The following is a 13,647-nucleotide window of genomic DNA, read 5'->3' as shown; positions in this document are numbered from 1 at the left end:
TTTTTAAAAAAATATTACATGAGACTATCAACTTTTCCACACATCATGTTCATGGTACATTGTCTTCTTGCTTGGGGATAAGTCTTGGCATCCAGTCTTGTATAACCAAGATTAGCTCTACCTCCCATGTGTGCACTTATAGGCTGAAATTAATCCTTTTGCATCATTCTAGAGTCCTTTATCATTTCAATCTCATAATCTTGGAACTTTAGATTTTTTTTTTTTTTATGTGATGTTAATCTATGTGTTGTTCCTTCTAGTAGTAAAGGGTGGTTATGGACTTATGGGTCTTCGTGAACTCATGGAAAAAACTTTCCATGTTTTTCACTAAATGCAATTATTGTTTTGCATCCAGTTCTTATCTTAGCCCCGAGATTCTTAACCCAAAAGGATATCTTGTTTGCCATTTGATTACTCTCCTTACATCAAACAAACTTGCATGATCTAATGGAGCCATCTTTTCTTTTGTTCAAGTGATGTTTTCTAACTCCAAAACCAATTTTTCTACCATATTCAATCCAAAATTCCTACACTGCATCTGCATTGTCAAATTCCATGCCAGCACTCGTTATTTTACTTATGGTCATTGTTAGATCAAACTTTTAATGTTCAACATAAAAACATAAAACTAATGGAAATCTATGACAAAGTAGCAATTCATTGAAAAAAAAAGCTAAGACGTCAAATATTCATAAATAAACTCAACTAAACTAAGGAGAAAATGTTCCAAAATAAAATATAGCTTGTAAAGTAAAACTAGGTAGAAAAAAAGAGAGGATAAATTATAGCTTGTAACCTCTCTTTGATGCAATAGTAGAGTGCTAAAAGTGTCAAGATCGAGAATGAAGAAGATTGATTAACAAGATGATTGGATGAAAAATATAACTAAAGAATATGAATGAAAGCAAAGATTGATGGTGTCAAAATGCAAGTTTTATGTGTGTTTGGTAGGTCTGTGGGGTCATTACTTCCCTTCAACCAAAAACAAACGATGTCATTTGGCTCTCAAAATTGAAAAGTAAAAATGAATTATTCTCGAGCATAAGATTCGTCAACACTTAGGAATTAATTGACTGCGTGTGATTGCATTAAACCCTCCCAGTAGGGAATTTGAATCCATACATTTATTAGGGTATTTATTACGGTATTCGTTCCTTGAGGGTATTATTGAAAAAAGATAATTAGTACTTGATTTCTCAATATTTTAAAATGAGAAATAATTTTAATTAAATATTCTAAAAGTGACAAATAGAGTGAGGTGGGAGAGGAAGTTTCCAATGCATTATGTTTTATTGTTTTTTTTTTAAGTTTTAAAAGTTTTATTTTAATATTTTATATTTTAAAAGTTTTATTTTTGTGTATTAAATTTTAAAAGTTTCATTTTACTTTATTACATTTTCAAAAGTTTCATTACGTTTCCTTCTATTGTTTTCCATTAAAAATGTTAATCTTGTATTAATGTTTTAAATTTTGAAATAATTAATCATTTTATCTGCCATTATTTTAAATTAGTTATTTTACTTAGTACTTCATCAAAATTTAAAACATTGCATAGTACTTAATTTTTTTAACAGAAAACGAAAAAAATAATCAAAATAAAACTTTCAAAAATATAAAAGATAAAAATAAATTTTTTACAACTTTATGTATCAAAATAAAATTTTCAAAAACAAAAAGGAATAAAATAAAATATTTAAAACGTAATATACCAAAATGAAAAATAATCAAACATTATGGATCAAAAGTAACATTTAACTATTTTTTAATTTAAGTAAAATATAAATTCAAAGAAGAGTTTTTGAAATTATAAGAAAAATTTACATAATTTTTTCAGGATTTAGTAGGAAATTTTTTTAAAAAATTCAAAAAATAATTTAAAAATAAATATTCAAAATTTGACAAATCTTAATATACATGAAATTTTTTTAAAAAAATCAAAATAATTTAAAAAATAAATATTCAAAATTTGACAAATCTTAGTATAATTGAAAATTTTGAAATCATTTGATAATTTAAAATATTTTTAAATATATATAAAAAATAGTTTTCGGGTGGGAATGATAATTTCATTTTATGTTCGTAAATTTTAACATCCGTTTGAACCCCATGACTTATGATATCAGTCCAGTACTCCATGCACGTGTTTCCAGCGCCGCCCCGCCCCTTTTTATTGTTGAGTTTATGTTAACTATATTCATTAATGAAAATATATACAAATCAAATTAATAGAGAGACGTTAGATATCTTAAAGGGTCCTATCTGCAATTGCAACAAATTCAACAAGGGGTTAAATAAGTTTCATTGATTAAGAATTATAAGAGGTATTGACTTTGGCGGGTGTGCGTATAACATTCTGTTTTAAAATAATAGGTTGTATTGAAATTACCTCTAAAAAAAAGCTTATATTGAAATTATAAAGATAATTTAGTATTAAAAAATTAAACCTATTAAATAATTAACCCTGATTTTCCAAGAACAATATGTGAAGGTCTTTAATTAATTGATTAATTAATTAACAATCTTACATTTGCATATGATTTTGGTGGTGAAAGAAAAATAGAAACTTCTTGTAGGAATATTTTATATAATTTCTCTTTGACATTCGCTTACTAGTCTTCAAGTATCATTAGGCGACTGCCATCTATAGGTGTGGAACTGAAAACAGAATTCGTATGTATGATCAGTGCCTTGAAATTTTGTTGGGAAATTACGAAGTTTTGATATCCAACATATTATTTATTTTATTTCTTTACAAAGTCAATTTTATCTAAGTTTAGAACAATGATAAAATTAAAATATTCAACCATATCTACCATGTAGAGATAACTTACGTCTGCAAGCTATAGTTTCTTATGACTGTAATGTAATTATTCCATAGATATTCCTCATCAGTCTTAAAAACGACTTATAAGATTCAACTTGCGAGAAATTATTTTTCAAAATCAAGGAATATCGTTCTGGAATTTATTCAATGTCTTAATTAACAAGACATCTGCGAATATGATTTAATATCTCCGTCGAAATCATTAAGGTTTGCGAATGTTAATTACCTCTCCAAGATAACAAAGGACTACGTCGAGTAAAAAAATTCACACAATTAATGTTATTATTTATTAGCTATAAAGAAAATATTCTTAAAAAGAGAGGACACAAGAATAAAATGCCAAAAACATAGAAATCTTTAAGAATAGAGGGACGTACACGTACAGAGAAGTCAAAAACTAGAGAAGGCAGAAAAAATGTATCAAAAACAAATTTGGCTAAGTTATGATCCAATGGACAGAGCTGCCTCAAGGAACTACGTGTAAGTGTGCATGGAAACGTCAACAGTGAAAGTTGAACTCAATGGAAGACTTTTTGGTCATTTAATTTCACCAATAAAATTAGAGGGCCACCCAAGAAAGTCATTTCACCAGTAATCTCCTTCTCAACCCAAACGTGTTTTTTTCTTAGAAAACAAACATTTCTCACGTTCCTTTGAATGTATACACTTTGAAAAGAAAAAGAAAAATCATAAATATGATAGACAAAATAATAAAGAATAATATAAAATGAGTTTATAAATTAAAAAGCCAAAATCAATATTAATCACCTGAATCAATGGATATGAAATTATTTTGATTTAATCACTAATAATTTCAAGTTGAAACTTATATATATATATATATATATATATATATATATATATATATATATATATATATATATATATATAATAAAATGCACTAAAGGAAAATTTTGTTAGTATATTATTTCATTTTATTTGAACAGGGTTGTCTCAGGGTGATACATGCATGAACTTTCATTTTAAAAATAAAAAGTCTCACTGCCAATTTTACTTAACTCATTAGTTAAAATATTATAAGGAGAAAACATTTATTATAAAAATTATAAGAAAACATAAAAAAAGTAACGAACAGTAAAATTTGAATATTTTAATTTTTTTTTATTTCTTAATCAATACTTTAAGATATTAATTAATATTTACCTAAAAAAAATAGGATGCTAAAAAATAAAGATTCTATTCCTAATAAAACACCCTTTTCTTGTGCTCTTTCTTAGTTATATATTTTTTCTAGAGAGTTGAAGAGGATCCAGGGAGAACCGCTTTGTCTGAATAATAAAATTGCAACAGCAAAAAAGATGAGCGAGAAAAGGGTGGGATAGCTAGAGATGTAAAAGATCAGAGAGAAAAGAAGCTTTGTCTTTTGTTTCCAAGCATTCAATTATATTTTCTCTCTTCAATTACACCAATCTCTCTATAGCTATTTGATCACAGCACAAGTTTTAATTATAACCGACTCTCCCATATCCCTTCTTCTCTTTCTCTCTCTAAATCTCTTTGCGTGGACAAAGGAAATGGTTTTAAGTGGAAAAAAACAGAAGGCGGTTTCACCATTAATATGGGGTTCTCCATAGCTATTGATAAATTAGAAGAATAAACACCATAAGAACAAGAACAAGAGACAAAGTTTTTAGGTTCGTCTCTGAATATCATGGCTTCTTCAAGTGTTAAGGGAAATACCAACTCAACAACAACTCAAATTGAACCACTCCCCCCACCTTTACATCTTCATCATCAACCACCACAACATCATTTTCATCATCATCAAATACCAGACCAACAAATTTCTTTTGGAATGTTGCCATCTTCCTCGTCAGCCTCTATCCCAGGAAATTTCTTGTGAGTAATAATCACTAATAAAAATTAGTGCATGCACTTTCTACAAAGCTAAGGGATATATCATCCAGTTTTAGAAGAATATTTTTTTATATACCAATTATATTTTTTATATTATTTATTTTAATTAATGTTATTTCTTTTTCATTTGCTTTATAATTATATTATACATGTGTTTATGTTATGTGAACAGAAGCAAAGATTCTGGAGCTTATGATTTGGGGGAATTGGATCAAGCCTTTTTTTTGTATCTTGATGGTCAGGCTGACCCTTCTAGTGTTCAAGACCAAAAACGTGAGCTCTCTCTCTCTCTCTCTATAACACTCACACATAATTAAAGGCATACAAAAAGTTACCTTTTGCTTTCAACGATCTTCCAGTTCAAAATCAGAAAGAGGGGCACTTTCTCTCTTGCTTTCTTTCATTTCAGTTTGAAAGATTCTCTAAGGAAACGTTTGTTTTGGTCACAGCAAAAGCATGTTTCAGGAGATCCATATCTTATCTACCGTATAGTACTTTGTTTGACCGGATCCTTGGAGAGAAGAAAAAAAAGGGTGGCAAAAAACAAATGGAGTGGAGAAAGGAAAAAGAAAAATTGATCCTCTCTCACTCACTTAGTTTTCTTGATTTTATTCATGATCTCTACATGTACTGAAAAAGGGTACACATAGGACATGGATTCTTAATTTTCTCCCTTTTACCTTTTCCACTCTCCTCCTTCTTCTGGCTAGAGGTATACATATGCATGACAATTTCCCACGCCTCTCTTGCTTCTTATTTGTGTTGTTTTGCAATCATTTTGTCTCTTGGAAATTAAACACGTCTCTTATTTTTTTATTTCTCACAATTTCTCTATGATCACATGTATATAAGTTACTTGCTTTGTTTGTGTCAAATTTATATTTACATATAATTGATGATGCTGAATTTTGCTCATTTATGTATCCCTGAAGAGAACTCATCATCAGGAATGAGGCCACCACCAACTCTCAACATTTTCCCATCTCAGCCTATGCACGCAGTGCCACCATCCAATTCCAAGGTATCATGATATCATAATAATTAATAATTATTAACAATAACAATAGTAACCTAATCCCACTCTCAAATTGTATATTGTCAATTAATTAATGCTATATATCTAATCTTGATTATTCCATGTGTTAGCTAGCTTCTACTACTTAAGTAACATTTTAATATTTTCTCTAATGTATTTGGTAGGTTAACATGGGATTACCCTCCACACAAACCAGTACTGGCTCAAAGAGACAGCCAGAGACATCCATGGCCAAGCCCAAACCACACACCGAAGCCGCCGCTGCACCTGAGCCACCCAAAGCTGTAAAGGTTCACAACCTTGAGTATCTCAGAAACGTTAATTACAACAAGAAAATAATGCATTAGAGACAAAATTTTCATTACTAATAATAATTTTTGCATTAATACTAACGTCACTAAAATTTCAGTGATCAATTTTTAAAAATTAGATATAAATTACGTTGTTACTATCAATGTTGACGTTACTAAAATTTCATTCATGAATTTCTAAAAATTACATGTAAATTATGTTGTCACTATTATTTAATTTTTTTTTTGTCAATTTTATGTATGTATAAAAATATTGTTTTTCATTTTTTTTTCACTAACTACCTCTTAAATATGGATGTGCTATATCAGCGAGAGGGCAATCTCAAGGGAACAACATCAAGTTCTGAGCAGGAAGCACCCAAAACACCAGATCCTAAGGTTGATTACTCTGATAATTAATTTCATTTCTTTAATAATTTTAGTATATGTTTTTTGTTTTGGATTTGGTAATTAAAGCTGATAATGTGTGGTTTGAAAATGGTGTGCACAGACACTGAGAAGACTTGCTCAGAATAGAGAAGCAGCAAGGAAAAGCAGGCTCAGGAAAAAGGTACATTGAATTCCCCTGAAAGACTATTTTATCTCAAGTATTGTGTGTTGTTAATGCACATTTTAGGCAAGACTTGTCAACGGTTCTCTCTTTCTATTTAAATTTTGAGCTATAAATAAATTGTTGTAACCAATTTATTTGTGTTTCTCTCTCTCTCAGGCGTACGTTCAGCAACTAGAGTCGAGTAGGATTAAGCTTAATCAGATAGAACAAGAGTTACAACGTGCTAGAGCTCAAGTAAGGAAGAACCTCTTCTCTGCGGCAAAGACTTGGTGCATTGCTTGAATACATTATTTTTGGAAAAGTATTTTTTTGTTAAAATATGCTCAAAAAGTTGAAGAAGGAACGATTATCTGTCTTAAATACATCAGACAAGACAGACACGCGTTTAGTATATATATATATATATATATATATATATATATATATATATATATATATATATATATATATATATATATATATACACACAAAGTTTTGAAAAGAAAACCATTATTTTTTTAAAACTAATTAAATTAGCGTTTCCCATAGAAAATGTTATAAATGCGCATGACATGATGAGTTGCGAACTTGCGATAATGCAATGAACTTCGAACTGCTATAGCACTAACAAGTACTGCATGTTTCTATTTTAGGGCATATTAATGGGTGGTGGAAATGCACTTCTGGGAGGGGAGCAAGGCTTTCATATGGCAATGAGTGGCATTAGCTCAGGTGATCTTTCTAATACTTATATAGTTTAATTTCTATATATTATAATTATATAAAATTAAAAATTATTAATATTTTTTTATCGATAAATGTTAGTGGTTAATATTATTAATTTTTATACACTATAATTTCTAAGATATTCGTTATAAAAATAATAAATTTATTATACATAATAATTTATAATTAATTGAGAATGTAAATATATCTTGTATATGTTATTTATTTGTAATTATAAATAAAACACTCCTAATATATATTGTCTTGGACTATATGAATATGACATTAGTGCGTATGTTATATGTAGCTTTGTGCATTTAATAATTAATTTCAGAGGCTGCAATATTTGACGTGGAATATGCGAGATGGTTAGAGGAGCACCACCGCATAGTGTGCGAGCTAAGAGCTGTACTCCAAGAACACCTTCACGAAAACGAGCTTCGTTTATATGTGGACAATTGCTTGGCTCACTATGACCAAGTAATGAACCTGAAGAGCATGGTGGCCAAAACCGACGTATTCCACCTTGTTTTTGGCGTGTGGAAGACCCCAGCCGAACGTTGCTTTATGTGGATTGGTGGCTTCAGGCCATCTGAACTCATCAAGGTATATATATGTAAATTCTAACGTGTCCCACTTAATTTTTTATATCAACAAATATTACTAATTAATATGTCATGTTAGTAAAAAATTTAATCTTATAATCTTTTTATCACTCTAATCCTTATCCATCTCCCTAACTAGTAACCAACAAACAGTCTTATGATTCCCTTTAAATTCTAATGTGTCTCACTTATGTTATTTTTTTATCGATAAATATTAATAATTAGTATATTATATGTTAGTGAGAGAATTTAAGCCTATAACATTTTTATCACTCTAACCCTTATGTTCTTCTTCCTTACCACAAATCATATTGTCTTATGATTCCCTTTAAATTCTAATGTGTCCCACTTAATACTTTCATTTTTTTTAAAAAAAAGTTTTCGTTGATTAAAAATTAATTTTTGGATTTTAAACAGATAGATTTGGAGATCAATTTAAGGAAAGGACAAAAATGAACAATCTTTGATTGAACATACATATTATATTGTAAATTGTAAGATTATTATATATTTTTCTATAAATGAAGTAGTGTCCAGATATTTTTTTTTTTATAAAATAATAAAAAAAGATGGATTTCCTTGGATTCATTCCTAATTTTAGATAACTTTCGAAGATGATCTTATGAATCCATTGACTTGTCGGTGGGGGCTTCCAAAGAAAATTTAAGGGCGATGAATTTAATGTCATCAATGAATGGATATGGAGTTAAAGGTATCATATCATGAAGGGTTTCCGATATTGGGTAGAGTTAGGCTTCATTCCCGTTATGCCATAGCTTTCACTTCAATTTCTGGTTGGAATCAGAGACCGACTAAGAAAGGAAATTAAAGAGTATAGCAAAGTGGCACGGGTCTTTATCTCTCATTGTCTTCTTCCTCTCTAGTTGATGGGAATGAAGTTTTAAAATTTCCATAACACCCTTTTTCTTTCTAATGTGGCTAATGAGTAAACAACCCTTCATTGACCACAAAATTGTATGTCACACATGTGAACAAAATGAACCTAACTCCTAGACAATGACACAATCATTATATAATTAATATATATCTTTTTATTTTGAGGGGTTGATAACATGATATATGTTTCATTGAATAATTAATTAATGTGTGTTAATTATAGATAATTCTGGGTCAAATTGAGCCTCTTACGGAGCAACAAATACTTGGGATATGTGGGTTGCAACAATCTACACAAGAGGCAGAAGAGGCTCTTTCCCAAGGGCTTGATGCTCTTAATCAATCTCTCTCAGAGACTATAACATCAGACTCTCTGTGGTGTCCTCCAAATATGACTAACTACATGGGACAAATGGCTGTGGCAATCAACAAACTCTCCACCCTTGAAAGCTTTGTGAGACAGGTACGTTACATATATGCTTTGACTAGTACTATATTATATAACCATATTTTCTGCTAACTTTTTAAATGAGTGCATATATACCCACTAGGGTCGCTCTAATGGTGGGGTTAAGATACTATGATGAGGTCATATATTCGGATCTTATTAAGACCACTAAAAAAAAATGAGTACATATATGAAATCTTCTCTACATAAAAAAAAAAAAACAACTAATGTTAATCAATGCATGTTGAATTTGTGGTGGGTTGGTTTGGGTAAGTTTTGTGAGCGTGAGATCTTGGTTAACTAGTTTTCGTGGTCCCCAGTGACATTTTTACTAAGTTTAACTCCGTAACTGATGTCGTGTGGGTCAGGTAAGGTAAGGAACGAGAATTTGTTCCTCTTTGAATGGGTAGGGAGACCTACCCTTTTGATTAACAACTACAATTACATGCATGTCTCACCATCTGATGAGGTGGTTACATGGAATCTATATATAGACATAGATTATAAAATCCGATTCTCACTTTGATATTAGGTGGGGGCCAGGCGGGGAGGTTGGTGTTCTTGGAATGCAAATTTAGAGAGAGGAGTTAACTTATAGAAAAATGAACTGTATTGATTCTTATATTATCAATATATAATTATATAGTATTACCTAAATTATGTAATAACTCAATAATAATAATAATAGTTTTAAATTTTATATAATTTAAAAACATATATTGCATTAATTTTTTATATGTATTTAAACAAAGTGTAAAGCATAAAATAATTGTTTCAACAACAACAAAAAACATTACACAATTTTGAGTTAATCTAAAATTTTACAAGTTTATACTATGGGTAAGTTGATTTAATTTTTCCACTCTCCATATATGTGTGTCCACTCTCCATATGGGTAAGTTGATTTAATTTTTCCACTCTCCATATGTGTGTGTAGTTTAGATTTGTAGTTTAGCTTGAAAGTAGTAGCGAAATCCATATGCCCTATTTAGTTCTTCTGAATTAGGATTAAACACTAATTTATACACCACGCACAAAAGGATAGGAGAAAGTTTAGTATTTCGTTGTTTTTGCAAAGGTATCATAGTAAGAATATTTAGGCTGCACGGCCTGTAAGATATTAACAACTTGTTTTGATAAGTAAAATGTGAGGATAATAATTGATCAATGCATTTAACATTGAATTCCTAAGGTTAGTACTAATCAGCAAGTGTACCACATTGGTCACATACACGTGAGTCTAAGGAAAACTGTGGTCCCTCTTTAATATGTTCCTCGTGGAAAGATACGTTTTGAATTCCATACCTTTATGATGTCATGGTCGTAACCGTAACTTGAAGACAACCAGTCACCATAGCTTGCTTTTTTGGCTATTTCTAAAAGCTCACACACATATACTTATGGCCTAGCATAAAATTAAGTTAAAATATATTATATTAATTTGAGATTTTCTTATTTATTTTGGTGAGTAAATACTCTTCTATTTGAACTTCATTATCTTTACATTGATTACGGAATGGATTTCTAACTGAATCATTTAAAATTATTATTTGAAAAATGTTCTCATATCATATGGTATAGTTTAGTATACCGTAAGTGTGAACATGTTTGGTCCAAAACTTTCCACTCTAAAACACTCACCCAAGGAAATCGAACAAAAAAAAAGTAGAAATAGATGACTGCAATTGTAAGATGTCTTAAATTTCTTTATGACGTTCATGGTACTAGGTCGGTTCACCAACTATGCTTAATTTCTATGATTAATAATTAATTTTAAGTACAAGTCTCCGAAGAATACGTTTGAAACTATGATAAGTAAGCTATCAAAATAATATCAACAGAAACTAGAGGAATCCTTAGGTAGCCAACTTCATCGCAATGATTATAATATGAATTTTATCACAAGAAACCTTTTCCATTATTAATTAGTCTGAAAGCTAGTTCTGTCTCAATTTGACCAAGTTGTAGTTTCTGTTTAGCAATGACTAAAAAATTTGTTGTCTACTATCCTATTCAATATTGTCTCAACTATAAAATTGTCAATTAATTAAATAAAATTATATCTCTTGTCTCAATTTTAAAACTGTCAATTAATTAAATAAAAAATTATCTCTCTTTTGTCTTCTTATCTTTTTCTTAGTTGACCGTAATTCTTTTTGTTTTTTTCTTGATTAATAACATTTAATAGGGGATGGGAAGATATAATATTTGTTCATCTAATACTGGCCACAAAGTTGATCACTTGAAAATCTTCTGGTTTAACTTGATGGTCCAAGATTTTAGTGGACTGGTTGATTGATTATCATTCTTCTTCTTGTCATTTAGGATTCAGAAATTAATCCAATGTTTTAAAATCCTGTCACAAAGTTGAAAAATAAAATTCAGCTTCTTTATGTTTCCATCAGCTACTGGCTGCTTTTAATGAAAGAGGTCCCAATCCAACGTTGTCCATATGCTAAAATTTCTCTCTGTATATTTTTCGTTGTTTCTAAATTAGACTAGCTATAGCTAAACTTTATCATATTAATCAATAAATCAGTGGGGATAGTTTGCACTTTACAAGTTCGGTTCTAGTTTCAGAACCAGACAACCGACTAGGTTTCTAACAAATTTATCAGTTCATTAGCTCCTAAATTCCATGTAGCTCATATAGTACTTTTATAATTGCCGCATATCGTGCGATGACTATAATCACTTACATATTTTCACCTAAGCCTATAACCTCACCAGGTTTTGTGGTCAGATTTTTTACACATTCACATAGCTAGGGAATTAATCAATATTATTAAATGAAGATTAGATGACTCATTTTATTTTGATATATAAATCAAATTTTTTAAAATTTAAAAAACTATACATCTGAGATTTAAACTATTCAATTTTGAATAGTTTTGATTCATTGACTGTGTAAATGCATGAAAAATTTAAGGAACCCAATTTCAAGGTTGATTATCTATTTATAAAATAAATTTGTAACTTTTAACTTTTTTTCTTGGTGGAATGTAACTTTTAACAAATACAAATTAATAATACAAGCTAGCAAAAAATTATTTTATAAAAAATATGAAAACTATTTAATATTATCTTTTAAAAGTATTTAAATGGTTATTTTTAATACTCCTAAACAATGCATTTGATGTACATGGAATAAAAGAAACAATAAAGTCAAACATATTTATTATTTTTACTATTGAGGATCTAATGAACAAAAACTGAAGAGTGATGAAATTGTTCTGTGACTTACAGGCTGATAATCTGAGGCACCAGACAATTCACCGTCTCCACCAACTTCTAACAACACGCCAAGCCGCGAGGTGTTTGGTGGCAATTTCTGAGTACTTCCATCGTCTCAGAGCCCTGAGTTCTCTGTGGTCAACTCGTCCTCGCCAAGATCAGTAGTGAGTGGTGGCGGCCGGCGGTAATAGTGACATTCCATAACTCTCAAGCTATGGCTAGATAGCTATATATTAGATATATATGACCTTGTAGCTTCTTAATTTCTCTTAACTTATAAATTTAATATTTTCTCAATTTTATTTTGGTACCACCCTCTTGATTTCTCTCCCTCTGGACTTTCCCATCTATATGTATATAGATATACATTAACAAATTAAAAATAGAAGTAATTGTAATGTTAAAGATCTCGTATCGACTAGTTAAATGATTAAAATAAAGATAACTTTCACATGAATTAGTTTTTGAAGTTAAGTTTGTCCAAAAGATGAGAAATATTTGGCAGCCATTCTTTTCCGGGACAGAAGAGCAAGAAATGAAAAATTAATGTAAATGATAAAGAATGTAATCACAATTTTGTTGAAAGACAAGAAGAGAAGGTTTTGGCTAATTGTGTAGAAGTTAATCAGAATATTATTACCTTCGGAGGACAACAAAATGGAAACTTGAGGAGTTGAACTGAACTGTCTACGTGGTCTTCAATGGTTGCAACTTGCATGCATAGGCTTTTTTTCTTCTTTTTTACAGGCATAGGCTGTTGATATGTACCATTTGTGATTTGTGAATATATAGATTTTTGGTCAAGTCATTTTTTTGTTGGTTATACCTTATTGAGAGATCATTCATATCTTTTTCATGTTTTCCTTTCTTCATAAATGAAGAACTGAATTAGGTGGTCGGTTATTGTATGGTTCATGGTTAATCGGCCTGCAAACAGGCAGTTTCTCGTGTCAGAAAGAAAATTTAACTAATGGAAAATAGTTAACTATATAAAGTATTTTATGAATGTGTTTTTTTTTAATTTGAATAGAATTTAAAAATACAGACTAGAAGAAAAATATTTAATTTAATAACAAATATACATAACTAATTCAAATAATATTTCAATACGAACAATTAATGTAGGCTTTTCTTAACCCATAAATGTATATAATTA

The 13,647-nt window shown here is 29.7% G+C and overlaps 1 protein-coding gene across 4 annotated transcripts; it reads left to right on the top strand.

Annotated features, from left to right (window-relative positions):
• The first annotated feature begins 4,079 nt into the window (after positions 1 to 4,079).
• Positions 4,080 to 12,793, top strand: TGA03 (bZIP transcription factor 3). 4 transcript variants are annotated; one of them, XM_014767971.3, is made up of 11 exons: positions 4,080 to 4,684; positions 4,875 to 4,975; positions 5,650 to 5,723; positions 5,903 to 6,028; positions 6,359 to 6,427; positions 6,540 to 6,599; positions 6,759 to 6,836; positions 7,235 to 7,313; positions 7,642 to 7,913; positions 9,033 to 9,272; positions 12,504 to 12,793. In XM_014767971.3, the coding sequence occupies exons 1-11, from the start codon at positions 4,497 to 4,499 to the stop codon at positions 12,654 to 12,656; spliced, it is 1,440 nt and encodes a 479-aa protein (XP_014623457.1). In that variant the 5' UTR covers positions 4,080 to 4,496; the 3' UTR covers positions 12,657 to 12,793. The 4 variants fall into 4 exon arrangements, with proteins under 4 accessions (XP_014623457.1, XP_006575222.1, XP_003519053.1 ...); XM_006575159.4 differs by having other exon boundaries at positions 5,635 to 5,723; positions 5,903 to 6,022; XM_003519005.5 differs by having other exon boundaries at positions 5,635 to 5,723.
• The last annotated feature ends 854 nt before the right edge of the window (positions 12,794 to 13,647 follow it).

Source organism: Glycine max, chromosome 2, assembly GCF_000004515.6.
Source record: "Glycine max cultivar Williams 82 chromosome 2, Glycine_max_v4.0, whole genome shotgun sequence".
NCBI lineage: Eukaryota > Viridiplantae > Streptophyta > Magnoliopsida > Fabales > Fabaceae > Glycine > Glycine max.
The sequence above is the reverse complement of the archived record's forward strand: the minus strand, read 5'-3'. Positions and strand labels throughout refer to the sequence as shown.

Bases quoted from the DNA above. Each gene is read 5' to 3' on its own strand.
- TGA03 (XM_003519005.5), top strand. From the start codon at position 4,497: ATGGCTTCTTCAAGTGTTAAGGGAAATACCAACTCAACAACAACTCAA. The intron at 5,724-5,902 runs GTATCATGATAT...TGTATTTGGTAG, and splicing joins TGCCACCATCCAATTCCAAG to GTTAACATGGGATTACCCTC. The intron at 6,600-6,758 runs GTACATTGAATT...TCTCTCTCTCAG, and splicing joins AAAGCAGGCTCAGGAAAAAG to GCGTACGTTCAGCAACTAGA.